This window comes from Indicator indicator, chromosome 31, assembly GCF_027791375.1.
Source record: "Indicator indicator isolate 239-I01 chromosome 31, UM_Iind_1.1, whole genome shotgun sequence".
NCBI classification, from domain to species: Eukaryota; Metazoa; Chordata; class Aves; order Piciformes; family Indicatoridae; genus Indicator; species Indicator indicator.
The window spans coordinates 2,991,681-3,009,893 of record NC_072040.1 but is presented as its reverse complement, the minus strand read 5'-3'; the positions used below and the strand labels follow the sequence as shown (position 1 = coordinate 3,009,893).

The 18,213-nt window shown below is 49.1% G+C and overlaps 1 protein-coding gene across 1 annotated transcript in view; it reads right to left on the bottom strand.

Moving 5' to 3' along the window:
- The window catches only part of NKAIN3 (sodium/potassium transporting ATPase interacting 3), a 136,495-nt gene that overhangs the window by 2,514 nt on the left and 115,768 nt on the right, over window positions 1-18,213 (bottom strand). Inside the window, exon 5 of the mRNA XM_054394659.1 lies at window positions 4,719-4,779. Coding sequence (XP_054250634.1) covers window positions 4,719-4,779 — 61 coding nt within the window. The remainder of the gene's footprint in view (window positions 1-4,718; window positions 4,780-18,213) is intronic.

The window sequence follows — 18,213 nt, the reverse complement described above, 5'->3', positions numbered from 1 at the left end:
AAAGGAGAGGATTTTTGAGCAGCCCACAGACAAAAGCAGGCTGCAGCAGCAGGTCTGTTATCTGCAGCTGGCTGCAGAAGATGAGCCACAAGCCCAGGGAGTTGCTCTCTCCTTGTGTCACCTTTTGTGCTCATGCCAGATGCTTCCTGAAATGCTCCTGTAGGGTTCACTGCCTGCTGGGCTTGGAAGTGCAAAGCTGTGCTCTGAGGGGGGTCCCTCCAAGTGATGTGCATTCACTCCTGGCCCCTGTCAGAGGAGCTGCCTGAGTGGGAACAGGGCAAGAGGCTGCTGGCTGCAGCCATGTGCAGGGCTCCTCTTTTGGACAGGTGGCATTTAGGGTTGGCTTTGAGAGAATTGGTTTGGTTGGAAGAGACCTTTCAGATCCCTGAGTCCAACCATTAACCCAGCACTGCCAGGGCACCTCTAAGCCACAACCCTCAGCACCACATCTTTTAAATCCATTAAATGAAGCTGCTGAAGGGTCTGGAGAGCAGGGCTGCTGAGGAGCACCTGAGGGACCTAGAGAAAAGAAGGCTGAGGGGAGAACTCATTGCTCTCTGCAACTCCCTGAGAGGAGGCTGGAGTAAGGTAGGGATTAGTCTCTTCTGCCAAGGAACAAGTGACAGAATAAGAGGAAATGGCCTCAAGTTGCACCACTGGAGGTTTAGGTTGGACAAGAGGAACATCTTCTTCCCCAGAAGGGGGATCCTATCACTACCAGGTCTTTGCAGGATCCCAGCAGCAGCTTCTCCTCTATGCTGAGGACTACAGAAGTCAAAGCAGAAGCAGAGCCATCAGCAGTGGTGTGGCACTGGAACTGCTGCTTGTCTCTATCAAGTCCTAGCAGATGGTAAGCAGGTTAAAACAGGATAAAGTGGGAGAAAATTACTAATAGACAACCTTTTACTTAAGCTTTCATTACTAGAAGCTGGAAGGGGAATATTTCAGGGTTCTACAGTAATTATTAAGGTTTTTCATCCTAGTCTTCATCTATTGAGATAGATGGTGGCTTTAAAAGCTGCCCTGACTCCTGAGCACCACACTTCTCTGCAGGGCTGAGCTGAAGGAACCATCCTCTCACCAGCTGCCTTCAAAAGAGCACTGCTGCAGAAATTTTAACTCCCTTTTGCTCCTTAACTCTCTCACTATTATCCAAAATTTTACTATCTCAGACATTCAAGAGAGATGACTTTCCAAGGGCATGGCTGTGCAGTGTCATGAAAAACAGTATGAGGAAGATCAAAGTTGTTAGACAGTGGCTCAGACCTTCTCATCCCAGACCCCCGAATCATTCCAATATGAAAGTGTCTTTCCAAAATGTTCTCTATGCCATGTCTCTGAAAGCAGCTTAGAGCCATCCTGTCCCAGGACTGAAGTTAAAGAGCAGCCCCAGAGGGGATCTGAGCAATGCTCAGCAAGAGATAGAGGCTGGGGGGCAAGAGGTTGGGGCCAGACTCTTGTCAGTGGTGCCCAGGGACAGGACAAGGGGCAGTGGGCACAAACTGAGACCCAGGAGGTTCCATGTGAACAGGAGGAGAAACTTCTTTGGTGTGAGGGTGCTGGAGCCCTGGAGCAGGCTGCCCAGAGAGGTTGTGGAGTCTCCTTCTCTGGGGAGCTTCCAACCCCCCCTGGGCATTGTGCTCCTGGGCAAGCTGCTGTGGGTGCCCTGCTTGAGTAGGGGGCTGGCCTGGATGATCTCCAGAGGTCCCTTCCACTCCCTACCATGCTGAGATTCTGTGAATTTACCCCCAGTGCAGAGCCTGACTGATCCCTCCCTGGCTCACCACACTCTCTGCAGGCTCACACTTCCCACCCCACCAGCAGCTGTTACTACAAGGCAGAGCTCTTGGGTGTGTTGTGCAAACTGGGAAGTCATCACTCAAGCAACTCCAGCAATGCAATGGATATTACCTGAGCTGAGGCACAGGAACTGGCAGAATTCATCTGCATGGAGGCTGGGGGCTGAGAGAGTTGGCATTTACACAGCCAAGCAGAAGCCTGAGAAGTTTCTTTTCAAGCTCCACAAATTAAAAGTGACACAAAGCTGTTGCTGTGTGGAAATGGAAGAGCAAGGAGATTGGTACTGGAAGTGGAAAATGGATTTGTAAAGAGGTTTCATTTGAATGGAGGAGCTGGGTGAAAAGAAGGGACAGGAATGGGCATCACTTAGTGCTGTAGATGATCTCCAGAGGTCCCTTCCAAGCCTACCTGCCTGTGGTTCTGGAGGTGATGTCAAGTGGAAAGCTCAGGAGAGGGATGCTGGAGTGAGATTGATCTAACAATAGCTGCAACTGAAGTGAAAAGGCTGAGCTGCTGGCAGCTGGGGGTTGGGACAGCATCCAGTGAAAAGCAGATTTAATTAAAAGGGAAAGGCCAAGGAGGTGGAAGGTGGAGACTAAACCAAAATCAATGTTAAATTAGCTAAGGAGAAACTTGAATCAAATGAGCTGTTGAGAAGAAAAAAAGGGGGGTGGGAGGACACTGAATATTTGGGAGTGGGAAAGCAATGCATGAAGCCAAGAGATGCCAAGGAAGTCTCAATGAAGAAATATATCCCTTCTAATCTGACTCATCACTCCAGTTTAGTTAGGATACTGTTTATGACAGCAGTAAAAAAGAAATAAAGGAAGGTATGATCCCTGAGTTAAGGGCCAAGAGTTAGAGGCTTTCAAGTAGCTAAATGTCATCTCTTTTGCACAACCTGGAACCCAGGAGGTTCCATCTGAACAGGAAGAGAAACTACTTTGGTGTGAGGGTGCTGGAGCCCTGGAGCAGGCTGCCCAGAGAGGTTGTGGAGTCTCCTTCTCTGGAGAGCTTCCAACCTCCCCTGGGCATTGTGCTCCTGTCATTTTGTGGCTAAATCTCTCCCTCTGGTTTCACTCTCCCTTTCCCTTATGCAGTTTGTGTGCAGCTCAGCTCCCACTCCACAGATTCAGGTGCAGGAGAGAACTGTCACTTCTGACACAGGTCAGTGCTCTATTTCTCAACCAGTATTTAGCAGCAGTGTTGCCATCAACTCTTTCTCCAGACAGTCCAGAAGCTATTCATAAGCTTAATGCTGGTTTTAACAAAGTGATTTTGCCTGCTCTCCAGACTCTGCTTTCTTAAACTCATTCAGCAGCTCCAACAAAGCAGCCACAAGCTGCTGGCTTCATTTTTAAGAGGAAGTGATTCTCAAGCAGGAGAGTGAGAGGGTTGTATGATCACAGGTTCCATGTCCTTTGCAAAGGGGCTTAGAGAGAGATTGATAGACCTAGAGAGGAAGAAATGCCAAAATGAAGGGAAGAGATATTAATAGAGCTTTTCATTAGGCTGAATGATGGAAGGGATTAACCTCACTAAAGCAGTCTGCCTTTTACATGTCTGCCTTCTCATTCCTCCTGACCTGCTCTCATCTTCCTCCTAAGGAAAAGTTAACTGCAGTCTGAAGCCCAGGGAAGGTGAGCCATAGCTGGAAAGCAATGTTTCCCCAAGCATTATTACTGTTCAGCAGTGTCCATCAGCTGAAATGCCAGGCTCCAAATCCATTTAAGCACTGCACAGAGGCTAAACAGGCAGCTATTATTAATTTTTAAGTCTGCCTGATGGGTTTCAGAGCAAGGACTGGGGGTTAACTGGATGCACTGAATATTGCAGAGCGTATTTAATTAGGGAGGCTTTGCCTCTCAGATGGTTGAGGATTTATTCCCTGCAAACTAGTACAAATATAAGGTAGAATGGGTGCAGCTACCTGAGAAAAGAGGCTGCTGAATCATGGTAAAATGCATAAAATTGCTCTTTTCTTGCAGTTTCTTGGGCTTTTAGCTCTAAAGGTCCCTTCCAACCCATACCATCCAATGATTCAGTGATTCTATGATTCTACTATTCTGTGATTCTGATTCCATGGTACCAAGATTCTATGATTCAATAATTCTATGACTCAATGATTTCATGATTCTATGATTCAGTGATTCTATGACTCCATGATTCCCTGATTCAATGATTCCATGATTCTGTTATTCTATGAATCTATGATTCAATTCCATGATTTCATGATTCAATTCCATGATCCTATGATCCTAAGTTTCCAGTGCCCATTCACTGACTTTTGACCAACACTTCTGTCCATCCAAAGTGACACTGCCCAGACTTTTTGGACAATATGGATATGTGCCTAAGGTTTGTATGGATAAAGGCAGGTAGAGAAGATGGGCTGAGCATTTTAGATGACATTTAGCTACTTGTAAGTATCTAACTCTTGGCACTGCACATGGCAGATGGTTTGATTTGTCATCTCCACTGCTGATTTGGAGCAACAGGCTCAATGGCTTCAGGAGCCTTGATTTAAATGTAAATGTAGATACAGCAAGGGTTAAATATCCATGCAACATGTGGCTCATGGAAGTGGTTCATGGACTCAGAGAATGGTTTGGGGTGGAAGGGACCTTAAAGATCATCCAGTTCCAACCCCCCTGCCTTGGGCAAGGACACCTCCCACTAGAAAAATTGATCAAGGCCTCATCCAGCCTGGGTTTCAACACCTCCAAGATCCCCCAAGGGGACATCCACAACCTCCCTGGACAACCTGTTCCAGTTTACCAAGTATGATCCTGACACCTAGACCAGGTGGTGGCACCTAAGCACCTTTGAGCACAGGCTTTGTCCTGGGTTTGGCAGTGAATGGCAGAGCAAGGCTCAGCCCAGGAGCTGTGGCTGCAGAGGTGTGTGTCAGTACTTACAGCTGTCTTCCTCCTCCAGGAAGATGCTGATCACGTAGCAGGCGTAGACAAACCCCAACAGCTGCAAGAGAGAAGAGGAGAGGCAGGGGTCAGAACACAGCAAACACTCAGGAAGGCTTAGCACAACACTGAAGGAAGTTCCACAAGGGCAAGTGTGGGGGCCTGCACCAGCACAGGGCAGGGGTGGGAAGCAGCTCCAAGGAGAAGGACTCGGGGCAACAAGTTCACCGTGAGCCAACAACGTGTCCCTGTGGCCAAGCAAGCCAATGGTCTCCTAGGATGTATTCAGCAAAGCCTGGCCAGCAGGTCAGGGGAGGTTCTCCTCTAGTCTGCCCTGGTGAGGCAACATCTGGAGTGTTGTGCCCACTTCTGGGCTCCCCAGTTCAAGAGAGACAGAGAACTACTGGAGAGAGTCCAGTGGAGGCTCTGAAGATGCTGAGGTGCCTGCAGCATCTCTGTGAGGAGCAAAGGCTGAGAGCCCTGGAGCTGAGAGCCTGCAGAAGAGCAGCCCCAGAGGGGAGTGGAGGGCAAGAGGATGGGGCCAGACTCTTCAGTGGTGCCCGTGGCAGGGAGGTTGGAGTAGATGATCTCTGAGGCCCCTTCCAACCTGAGCCACTCTTTGATTCTATGATTTCCACAGAAACATCCTCCTCAGCCTGGCTTTGTGTCTCTTGTGTCAGTGAGGGGAAGGATCAGGGAATGGAAACCCTGCCCCTGTGCTTGCCATAGGGACACAATGTTTTCTTATGGACATCACCAAAGAAGAAGATACCCCCAGTGGGCAAGGAAACCTCTTCAGCTGCACTGCCCAGACATCTCCCTGCTTGAGAAATTATTCTTTGTGCAGCTGGACACAACTGGTGCTGTCTGAGAGCCCTGCAAAGCCTGCCCATGAGAGGGTCCTAAAATAACCTGGAGATTAGTGTTAAGAAAACTCCTTTCTCTGCTCCATTCAAGAAATCTAATTAAAGCAGCTCTTCTGAGGGTGTCATGGATCACCCATCTGAGAAGGAGATAATTTAGTAGTATCTAGACAGGTATAAGCTCCTTCAGATCATTCCCCAGCCTGCTTTCTGGTTGGGCTGTGCACAATGAGCTTTACAGGCAGCTCCAGGAGCTTCTCTGCAGACAGAAAGCTTGGCCACAGAAGGGAGTTTGGGGGAGTTAAGATGAATTAAGTGAAGCTGTGAAATCAATGCACATAAGATAAAGGTGCATTAAATCCCTGTGTGGCCTTGCCCATTCAGAAAGAAAGTGGCCCCTAGTTCACTGCAGCTTAATCCTCCTCTGAGGGATTAATCTTCCCCCTGGAGAATGAAGCTACAGGAGGCTGAAGCTGAGTCAGTGGTGACTGGGAGCTGTCACCACCCTGCAGCACAGTCCTGATGGAGATCCCTCTCCAAGGCTTTCACTTCTCTGCTGTTTCAGGACTGTGGTTTTCATCCAACTTTCCACACTCTCTGAGCAGCCTGCAGCACCCCCAGCTTCCTTGGATCCTCCTGGGCCCCAGTTTCTTGGGGGGTGTTCACAGAATCAGAACTGTTGAGGTTGGAACAGACCTTTGAGATCATCACCCCCAGACCCTGCACAGCCTCTAGCAGCTGGACACCACGTTGTGGCCCTGCTGCTCTGAGCCAGCTAAGCACAAACCAGCTCTGGATGAGGCTGGAGGTGGCTGGGACCAAGCTGTCCTGAGCTGCCAAGCCCCACTGTGGCCAGTGGTGTCTGCAGCTGGATGGGAGCTCAAGCCCTGGTGGGGCTGGCTGGCTCTGTGTCAGGGGGGTGGAACTAGGTGACCTCTAGGGTCCCTTCCACCTCAAGCCATCTGTGCCTCTCTGACAACTACAGCACAACTAACATGAAGTGTCAAGTGGGGAGAGAGGCTTCTACAGAGCAACCCTGTCTAGATCCTTCAAGAGGGAGTTCCACCACCCCCACCCCAGCTTTCTGAATGAATTAATTCAAGCCTCCTCTTTGGCTTTTATTGATGGACACACTAATAAAATATTTATTCCAACAAATCACTTTTGCTGTCTTAATTAACCCAGCTGCTGGGTAATTAATAACCTTATGCTCACATGAACCCACCCAGCCATCATCTGAACTGATAATTTGCAGGGAGCTGACTGATGGACACTGCCTGGATTCCTGATGTTGGGAATGTTCTTGGCACCAAGTGGCAGCCTTCAGTGGGTGTTCCCTCTTCACTTGCTCAGCTTGGCTTTCAGGGAGCATTCCAAGGGACCAGTGCAGAGGTTACAGCAGCATGGCCAAAGCATCAATGTCCCTAGCACCTCAAAGTCCACATGGCTTGATCCAAAGAGCAGTTTAGATGCCAAACTGGACTTGGCTTGACCATGTTGAGTTTCAAGGCACGGAACCCTTCTGAGATCCCTGTGTTGTACAGGGGACTGCCTTGCTTGTCTGCAGAGCTCAGGGAGGTTGTGGAGGTCTCCTCCCTGGAAGTATTCAGGGCCAGGCTGGGTAAGACTTTGAGCAACCTGGGCTGGTGGGAGGTGTCCCTGGCAGTGGCAGGGGGCTTGGAACTGGGTGATTTTCAAGGTCCCTTCCAATCCAAACCATTCTCTGAGTCTATGCATCACTAAACCAAAAATAGTTAGAGAGGGTGAGGTGTGGGATGATATTATCTCATAAATATATCTGCATTCACCACCAAAAAATAGAAGCATAAAGGCAGAGAATGGTTTGGATCAGAAGGGGTCTGGAACTGGATGATCTTTAAGGCCCTTCCAAGCCAACCCATTCCATGAATCCCTGAATGGGGACACCACTGATTGCTGGTTTCCATTTGGACCTTGAGCCACAACCCTTTGGTGGTGGTCACCAGGTATTTTCAGAAGCACCAAACCCCTTAGTCCTTCAGTGACTTGCTGATGAGCCTGGCTCAGCTCTTCCAGACCACAGCAATGAGCAGGCTCAGGGGATGGGAGGCAACTGTCACAGGGTAGGAAGGGACCTCTGGAGACCATCAGCTGTCACCTAGGCTAAGCTGGCAGAGTGAAGTGCAAGGCTGCTCGGATTAGTGGGTCAGGGATCCATTCACATGTTGCTGGTATCAAGGCTTTTGATGCATAATTTATGGTCTGCTGATAGCCTCAGGTAGAAATGAGGCAGCAGCCTCTGTTATTTTTCTTATATTTTTTTCTTACCTCTCCTGCACAGTCAGAGAGGTCCCTGGAGTCTCTAAACACTTTAGTCCAACTAAAACCTCTAGGCTTAAGCTATGAGCATCTGCACGAAATATAAATGCCTGGTTGAACAGAAGTGAAATTAGATTCTATCATTGTCCATCATTAAGCTGTGGGAAGCTCTGAAAACATGGAGGAAATTAAAAGCCCCCAATCAGCTGAGCAAATGTGTGAGAGAGAATTGCTTTAACAAATGAACAATGCTGGAAGGGAGCCTGTTAAAGACAAGGACCAAACTCAGTGTCAGATGTGCAGTGCCTTGCAAATTAATGGCTTTTAATACTTGCCACTTAATGTGGTTTAACCTTTCCTGAGGAAAACAAGGACAAGTGCAAGAGGAAATGGGAAGTGATGACTGAAATCAAGGCTGGTGTCTGCAGACTGGAAATATTTCTGATTAAACTGGATGATTTAGGTAATTTGGAGTTGGTTCTTGCTGCTTGGCCTTGTCAACACCACCTTGTGACTTGCAAACACAGCCTGGGATTGCTTTCCTACCACTGCTTCAAAGGATGCCAGAGAGTGCACCCTGGGTGTTTCAGATCACAGGAAGCAGCACCCAAGGCTGCCAGGCTGATCTTCAAGATCAGGTGCAGCAGGACACTTGTCACTGCTGAACTACTACCCAGAGATCTGCAGACATCTCCTGACAACAACACAGGAACATCCAAAGCAGCTAAATGAACCTCCAACAGCCCTGGCTCCCAGAGGAGGTATCACAGAATCCCAGCATGGTGGAGGCTGGAAGTGACCTCTGCAGATCATCCAGTCCAACCCCCCTGCTAGGGCAGGGTGACCTCAAATTAACCCAAACCACATCCAGGTGGGTGTGGAATGCCTCCAGAGATGGAGACCCCACAACCTCTCTAGGCAGACATTAGAGGTAAAACAGACTTGGAAGATTCCTCCAACCAAAAAGAGAAGACAACTGACCTTCACATCCTGCCTTTGTGCCCCCCTGCTCCACATCCTGGCTTCAGTTTTGGGTCCCTCACTCACAGGAGGACATTGAAGGGCTGGAGAGTGTCCAGAGAAGGACAACAGAGCTGCTGAAGGGTCTGGAGAACAGGGCTGGGGAGGAGCAGCTGAAGAAACTGAGGTTGTTTGGTCTGGAGAAGAGGAGGCTGAGAGGAGACCTCATTGCTCCCTGCAGCTCCCTAAAAGGAGGTTGGAGTGAGGGTGGGGTCAGCTGCCTCTCCCTTGTATCAGGTGCTAGAACAAGGGGAAATGGCCTCCAGCTGCTCCAGGAGGGGTTTAGTTTGGGTATCAGGAACAATTTCTTTGCTGCAAGAGTGGTCAGGGATTGGAACAGGCTGCCCAGGGAGATGGGGGAGTCCCCAGCCCTGGAGGTGCTCAAGAAATGTGTGGCCATGGCACTTGGGTGCAAGGTTTAGTGGGCATGGTGGTGTCATGCCAGTGCTTGGTCTTGATGATCTTGGAGGTCCTTTCCAACTGAAACAATTCTATGATCCTATGAAGGAGAGCACATCACAGACAGGAGAGGCAAAGGAAAGAATCTCCTTCTTGCCCATCCCTTTGTTTTTCCATCTAACAGGACATTTAGCAGATGATCTACACATGTGAGGCTTTCACTCCTCTCTGAGCCTGCCTTGTTCAACCCATCAAGCAATTCTGAGCCACAGCTGAGCTGGTTTTGCTCTTTGGAAGAAATAATGCAGTGGTCAGAACCGTGGCTGGGTTTATGTGCCTGGCAGGTTACAGAGCAGCCTCCTCACTCAGCTGCAGCATCTCAAACCATGCCCCACAAAGAAGTCCACACAGCAGACAACCTGGAACAGCCCTTCTGGGGCAGCTGGGGGTGTAGGGTTCCCCTTCCCCCTGCAGTGCTCCTTGGGATGGATGATGTTGCTTAATTCCTACAAGCTGCTGCCTGAGTGTGCAGATGGAGGCAGGCAAACACACATCCAGGTCCCGGGGATGCTTTGTGGAGTGCTCTGCTGTGACATGTGAGAAGCAAAGGCTCCCAGAGAAGCAGCAATGCTATCAGTTTGCTCAGGTGTTCCCAGCTAAGCTGTGTGCTAAAAGGCTTCAGTGCTGGATTCCCACCAGGCAAAAAAAGCTATCAAGGACTGCAGTGAAGCTTCACTTTCTGTCAGTGCCTAATGAATTTCTCCAGTCACAGCTGACCCACAGTGATCCCTTACATCACATCTCCCTGGCACAGTCTGCTTGCTTGCAGTGTCATAGGATGGTTTGGGCTGGAAGGGATCTTTAAAGGGCAGCTAGAGGGACATCTGCAGCTAGAGCAGGTTGCTCAGAGCCCCAACCAACCTGCCCTGGAATGGTTCCAGGCATGGCACATCTCCCACCTCTCTGGGCAACCTGGGTGTGTCAGTGTGAGCTGAAATTCATTATTTTGCCTTCTTGTACCCAATAGTGACTTATTTACACTCTATAGCTTTCTCTGCTTGAACTCTGAGAAGAAAAATCAAAGAGAGTTTCAAACCATCACACCGGGCCAGGCTCTCCCCAAGCTCAGTGTAAAAGATGTCTTCCTTCTATCCACTCTAAATCCCTGTGTGGACATTGGGGACATGTCCTGTTCAGTCCTGATCCTTACCAACAGCTTGCATGTGAGACTGCATCCCACTGCTCCCTTCACCTAGAGCTGAGTCAAGAATCAAGAATCAAGAAGGTTGGAAGAGACCTCAAGGATCATCGAGTCCAACCTGTCACCCTATACCTCATGACTGTCTAAACCATGGCACCAAGTGCCACGTCCAATCCCCTCTTGAACACCTCCAGGGATGGTGACTCCACCACCTCCCTGGGCAGCACATTCCAATGGCCAACCACTCTCTCTGTGAAGAACTTTCTCCTCACCTCCAGCCTAAACCTCCCCTGGCACAGCTTGAGACTGTGTCCTCTTGTTCTGCTGCTGGTTGCCTGGGAGAAGAGACCAACCCCCTCCTGGCTACAACCTCCCTTCAGGTAGTTGTAGACAGCAATGAGGTCTCCCCTGAGCCTCCTCTTCTCCAGGCTAAACAGTCCCAGCTCCCTCAGCCTCTCCTCATAGGGCTTGTGCTCAAGGCCTCTCCCCAGCCTCCTTGCCCTTCTCTGGACATGCTCCAGCAATTCAACATCTTTCCTAAACTGAGGGGCCCAGAACTGGACACAGTACTCAAGGTGTGGCCTAACCAGTGCTGTGTCCAGGGGTACAATGACCTCCCTGCTCCTGCTGGCCACACTATGCCTGATGCAGGCCAGGATGCCACTGGCTCTCTTGGCCACCTGGGCACACTGCTGGCTCATGTTCAGCTGCTGTCAACCAGTACCCCCAGGTCCCTTTCCACCTGGCTGCTCTCAGCCACTCTGACCCCAGCCTGTAGCTCTGCATGGGGTTGTTGTGGCCAAAGTGCAGCACCTGGCACTTGGATTTGTTGAATGCCATCCTGTTGGACTCTGCCCATCTGTCTAGATGGTCAAGGTCCCTCTGCAGAGCCCTTCTATCTTCTAACAGATCAACACCTGCTCCCAGCTTGGTGTCATCTGCAAATTTACTGATGATGGACTCAATCCCCTCATCCAGATCATCAATAAAGATATTGAACAGGATGGGGCCCAGCACTGATCCCTGGGGGACACCACTAGTGACAGGCTGCCAGCTGGATGTGGCACCATTCACCACCACTCTCTGGGCTCTGCCCTCCAGCCAGTTCCTAACCCAGCGCAGAGTGCTGCTGTCCAAGCCACAGGCTGACAGCTTGGCCAGGAGTTTGCTGTGGGGGACAGTGTCAAAGGCCTTGCTGAAGTCCAGGTAGACTACATCCACAGCCTTTCCCACGTCCACCAGGCTGTCACCTGATCATAGAAGGAGATCAGGTTGGTGAGGCAGGACCTGCCCTTCCTAAATCCATGTTGGCTGGGCCTGATTCCTTGGCTATCCTTCAGGTATGCAGTGATTGCCCCCAAGACAATCTGCTCCATGATTTTCCCTGGCACTGAGGTCAGGCTGACAGGCCTGTAGTTCCCAGGTTCTTCTGTCCATCCCTTCTTGTGGATGGGTGTCACATTGGCCAGTTTCCAGTCTTCTGGGACCTCTCCAGTGAGCCAGGACTGGTGGAAAATGATGGAGAGAGGCTTGGCCAGCTCATCTGCCAGCTCTTTCAGCACCCTAGGATGAATCCCATCAGGTCCCATGGACTTGTGAATATCCAAGTGACTCAACAAGTCTCGAACTAATTCCACATGGATTTCAGGAGTACAACACTGCTCCTTGACCCCATCAACCAGCTCAGGAGGCCAGTTATCCTGAAGTCCTCCTGCCTTACTGTTGAAAATGGAGGCAAAGAAGGTATTTAGAATCTCCGCCTTCTCCTCATCCTTAGTTACAATGTTACCCTCCACGTCCAACAAAGAGTGGAGGTTCCTCTTGCCCCTCTTTTTAGCATTAATATATTTATAAAAATGCTTTTTGTTGTCCTTCACGGAAGCGGCCAGTTTAATTTCTAACTGTGCTTTTGCCTCTCTAATTTTTCTTCTACATGGTCTAGCAACATCCTTAAACATATCACTAGTTGCCTCCCCCCCTTTCCAAAGGCAATAAACCCTCTTTTTTTCCCTTAAATTCTTCAGGAGCTCCTTGCTCATCCAGTCTGCAGCCTGAAGCTCAGGGTGAATCCAAAATCAGTACTTCATGCCCAAGGAGCCTAAACTCAGCCTGTAACCACACAAGGTGCACTGGAGCCATGCTAGAAGGGTCTTTGCCTCCCACTGTCCCTGCAAAACCAGCATAAGGACGTGGCTGGTGTCAGGGTGACAGCAAATCTCCTGTCCCCCACTCTGGATCTGGGAGCTCACATTTAGATGTTGCTGGTGGAGAGATGGAAGTGCAAAAGCTCCTTCCTGATTGCTGCCATCCCAACCACTTATCAAACAGTTTGATTGCAGAAATAAGAGGATAGAAATCTTAACAGAGCTTTTCAAATTCAATTACAAGATGAATCCACCACAAATACCAAAGGGCTGGAGGGGCTTCTCATTAGGATTTTAAAGCAGCATGACAGATTGTTTTGAGTGTGTCAATACTTCTTGTGGAGTCAGAAATCTTCAGGCAGCTGAACTGCCTTTTTTTCCTTTTTTTCTTTTTGAGCCAAGATATGAAAAACAAAAAAGAAGCCATGATTAAAGTTGTTTTGAATCCAGACAGGGCACAACTTTGTCTGACAGCTCTCACTAGAGTGGGTGAGATGCAAAGCAGCATCAGGTCGCTTCAGACTTTGTGCTGACTACTACATGGACAAAGCTGAGTGACTGTGAAAGGAAGAAGAGGGGTGAGGAGCTGCTGGAGTGGGTCCAGAGGAGGCCAGGAAGATGATCAGAGGTCTGGAGAACCTCCCCTGTGGGGACAGGCTGAGAGAGTTGGGGCTGTTCAGCCTGGAGAAGAGAAAGCTCCAGGGAGACCTTAGAGCAGCCTTCCAGTACCTGAGCAGGGCTACAAGAAAGCTGGGGAGGAAGTTTTGACAGGGGCTTGGTGTGACAGGATGAGAGGAAATGGATTGAAGCTTGAGGAGGGGAGATTTAGACTGGATGTTAGGAAGAAATTCTTGCCAGTGAGGGTGGGGAGACACTGGAACAGGTTGCCCAGGGGGGTCCTGGATGCCTCCTCCCTGGAGGTGTTCAAGGCCAGGTTGGATGAGACCTTGAGCAACCTGGGCTGGTGGGAGGTGTCCCTGCCCGTGGCAGGGGGTTGGAACTGGGTGAGCTTTGAGGTCCTTTCCAACCCAACCCATTCCATGATCACTCCTGGCTGCAGTTGCTGTGCTTTCCTGTGCCCTCCTGCCCAAGCCCAGGGCACTTGGGCATCCTCTTGCTGTTCATAACTGCTGCTGCCTGTTCAGATGTCTTCATCAGTCCCTTCATCATTGTTCCTAAGGAAGTCTGGGTGTTTTTTTTTTTTCCTTTTCCTGAGGATCCAGACTGTTCAAAGCCCATTGGTGTGTTAAAAGTCTGATTAAACCTTCAGTATATCTGACAAGCCTAGCTGTGGGGATTCCAGATTAACCATCTGGAATCATTTCATTTTAAACAGTATTAAAATAATGTTTCAATGAAGCCATCTCTGAATGCTGCCATGTTTAGAAGCCAATAAATGCCAGCCCAGGAGCAGCTTTTCTCAGGGAGAAATGACTCCTCTCTCAGCTGCAGTACCTAAGGAGGCTATTGCAGAGTTAGTGGAGATTTATCTGAGCAGCTTTAAATATCCACTGTGGACAAGGGAGTGCCATGTTTTTATTGAGCACTTCCTTACAGCACACTGTAAAAATAAGAGCTCAAACAATTGGTTTAGGGCCTTGTAAACCCTCTACTGAGGTTATTTTGAGGAATAGGGAAGTTTTTCCTGCACATCAAAACCAGATTCTCTGGTCAGCTGTTCTTCTGTTAATGAATCAGTTCCTGGGGCAGTCCAGTGAGAGCAGGTGTGCTTCCCTGAGCACCTTGGACATAGAATCATGGACTGGTTTGGGTTGGAAGGGACCTCCAAAGGTCATCCAGTCCAACCCCCCTGCACTCAGCAGGGACATCCTCTGCTAGAGCAGCTTGTTCACAGCCTTCTCCAGCCTCACCTTGAATACCTCCAGGGATGAAGCCTCAACTCCCTCCCTGGGCAACCTGCTGCAGTGTTCCAACAGCCTCATGGTGCAGAACTTGTTCCTCACATCCAATCTAAATCTGCTCTGCTCTCATTTCAAACCATTGTCTCTCCTCCTGTCCCTGCAGGCCTTTGGGAACAGTCCCTCTGCAGCCTTCTTGTAGCCCCTTCAGGTACTGGAAGGCTGCTCTAAGGTCTGCCCAGAGCCAGAGGGCTCTTCCAACCTTAGTGAATCCTCCTTGGTGTCTCCTGTTGGTACTGAATTGAAGCTTCTGATGGGTTATGATGCTTGATTCTTTTTCTCATCATTTTGGTCAAATCCATACCATATTTAGTGATGGAACACAACCATTTTATCTCCTATTTCTTTTCACATTCATTACTCCTCTGCTGACAAGTTAATCTGTGGGATATAGAACCCTGAGTACCTTTACTTTGAATCAATAACCTGCAGAAGAGACACAGAACCTCTGGAACTGCTTCTGCAAAGGGTTTATTATTCCTTTAACTCTCTTAATAGAGCTTTCCTTTCAAATAAATGACCTCTGATCTCAAACACTGCTCAGCCTTCAAGTTTCTCCCCCCCTTCTCTTTCTATTTATTAAAATATGGATCAAAATCACATTTTCCTCTGCTGCTCTTTCATCATGACTTTGAATGAGTGTGAAACTTTCCCAGGAAAGAAATGACTCTGTTCATTTTCCAAGAGATATTCAGCTAATGAGAATGTTTTCATCAGTCATGTCTGGGTAGGGTTGATTGAGAGTCTATTTGCAAGCAGAAGGAAACAGTCACATTTATTTCAGAGTTCCTCAGATCAGCCATTCTTTGTCCTCCCATCTTCTTCCAGCTCTCTACTTCTGTGTTCATAGAATCATGGAATTGTTACTGCTGGAAGAGATTGACTCCAACCATCAACCTAAGACCACCATGGCCCTTAAACCATGAGCTGCCATGGCCACACCTTTCTGGAACACCTCCAGGGATGGCGACTCCTGGGCAGCCTGTGCCAATCCCTGACCACTCTTGCAGCAAGGCAATTTTTCCTAACCCCCAACCTAACCCTGCCCTGGCACAATTTCAGGTCATTTCCTCTCCTTCTATCACCTGATACTAGGGAGAAGAGGCCAACCCCCACCTGGCTCCAGCCTCCTCTCAGGGAGCTGCAGACAGCAATGAGGTCTCCCTCAGCCTCCTCTTCTCCACACTAAACACCCTGAGGTCCCTAAGCTGCTCCTTCCCAGCCCTCTTCTCCAGACCCTTCCCCATCTCCATTGCCCTTCTCTGGACACCAGCCCCTCAGTAGCTTACTGTACTTATAATGTACTCACATCACAAGACCTCTTCTGACTACTTTCAATTCAGCTTATTTAGGTTAAAACCAACCCTTCAGTACCTCAGGTGGTGTGTGCTGAGAAGGGAAGTTGTCTCTCTCTGCAAGAAGCAGACTTTGTTTCATAGTTTTATCTACTGCATAAAAGCAGTTTGGATTTGTCTTGCCCATAAAAACAAAAAAAAAAACCCAAAACCAAAACAAAAACCCCACAAAAAAGGAGCAGGAAACAGCTGCTAAGTTTTATTGCTGCTGTCTCCATGCACATCCTTATGAGAGGAATCATTTTCCTCCATCCAATCAGCACCAGTGGTCAAATGGAAAATGTGAATGGCACACAGCAAAGTAAACAAGAGGGGAAATTTGGTTGGGTAGAGCAGAGGTCTAGGATATGGGGACAATAATGGAGCTCTAAAAGTGCCATCTGGTGACTAAAAGGCTCAATTTGTTTCAGAAGTGCTGCATTACACTAGATAAAAGACATTTTCCATCAGCCCCTTTGTATCTCATCTTTCTAAACCGACCCCACTTCATTCCTCCAGTCATTTGCATATTCTTCTGTTGTTAATAGCAAATAGCAGAAAGCTCAGAATTGCCCAACTTCAATTAAAAATAAAAAAATCAGTTGTGTTCTTCACGAGGCTGCAAATGTACGGAGAGTCTCAGAGCTAGAAAATGAATCTATTAAGCTTTTCCCCAAGAGAAAGATAATAAAATCCACTGTAGGGCTGGGGACAGGACAGAGGAATCCTCTACCAGCAGGATTCACCAGCAGACAGCAGAGGATTGTCTTCACCAGCCAGGCCAGCAAATGAGTCATCTGCAGCTTGCCTTTGCTGATGGACAGCTCCAGCCTCACAGATTCACAGAGGCAGAGAATGGCTTGGGTTGGAAGGGACCTTAAAGATCATCCAGGTCCAACCCCCTGCCGTGGGCAGGGACACCTCCCACCAGCCCAGGCTGCTCCTCCAGTCCAACCCCTGCTCAAGCAGGCCACCCACAGCAGCTTGCCCAGGAGCACAATGCTCAGGAGGGGTTGGAAGCTCTCCACAGAAGGAGACTCCACAACCTCTCTGGGCAGCCTGCTCCAGGCCTCCAGCACCCTCACACCAAGGAAGTTTCTCCTCCTGTTCAGATGGAACCTCCTGGGTTCCAGTTTGTGTCCATTGCCCTTTGTCCTGTCCCTGGGCACCACTGACAAGAGTCTGGCCCCAGCCTCTTGCCCCTCAGCCTTTATCTCTTGCTGAGCATTGCTCAGATCCCCTCTGGGACTGCTCTTCTCCAGGCTCTCAGCCCCAGGGCTCTCAGCCTTTTCATGTCAGAGAGGAAATAGCAGTTCCCTCATTCAGAAGTGGATTTCAGAGCCCTCATTCAGAAGTGGGTTACAGGTTCTGAAGCAGACTCCTCTGACCCCATATGGCTACTGAGCACAGGAGCTGCTGTTTTGGCTCTGTGATTTCAATGGCTTGTTAATTTTTACCTTCCCTTGGAAGAAAACAGAGCAATGACAGACAGAGAGCAGGAGGGCAGAGCCAGCCCAGGCTCTTCTCAGTTCTCCAGGTTCCCCAAAGCATTCCCCAAGCATTCCCCAAGCATTCCCCAGCCTGTCTGCCCCAAGGCTGCAGCAGAAATAAGCAGGCAGATTGTGAAGGTCTCTTCCAGCCAGAGCTCTTCTCTGCCTGTAACCCACAGTGTGATTTCAGACTACAGGAGAGTGCTGCAGAATGCTCTGCACACAAACATTTACTACAGCATAACTCAGGTAGTAGCACAGGGTAACTCAGGGAGTAGCAGAGGATAACTCAGGGAGTAGCAGAGGGTAACTCAGGGAGTAGCAGAGGATAACTCAGGTAGTAGCAGAGGATAACTCAGGGAGTAGCAGAGGATAACTCAGGGAGTAGCAGAGGATAACTCTGGTAGTAGCAGAGGGTAACTCAGGTAGTAGCACAGGATAACTAAGGTAGTAGCAGAGGATAACTCAGGTAGTAGCAGAGGGTAGCTCAGGTAGTAGCAGAGGGTAACTCAGGGAGTAGCAGAGGGTAACTCAGGGAGTAGCAGAGGATAACTCAGGTAGTAGCAGAGGATAACTCAGGTAGTAGCAGAAGGTACCTCAGGTAGTAGCAGAGGGTAACTCAGGGAGTAGCAGAGGATAACTAAGGTAGTAGCAGAGGATAACTCAGGTAGTAGCAGAAGGTAACTCAGGGAGTAGCAGAGGATAACTCTGGTAGTAGCACAGGGTAACTAAGGTAGTAGCAGAGGATAACTCTGGTAGTAGCACAGGGTAACTCTGGTAGTAGCACAGGGTAACTAAGGTAGTAGCAGAGGATAACTCTGGTAGTA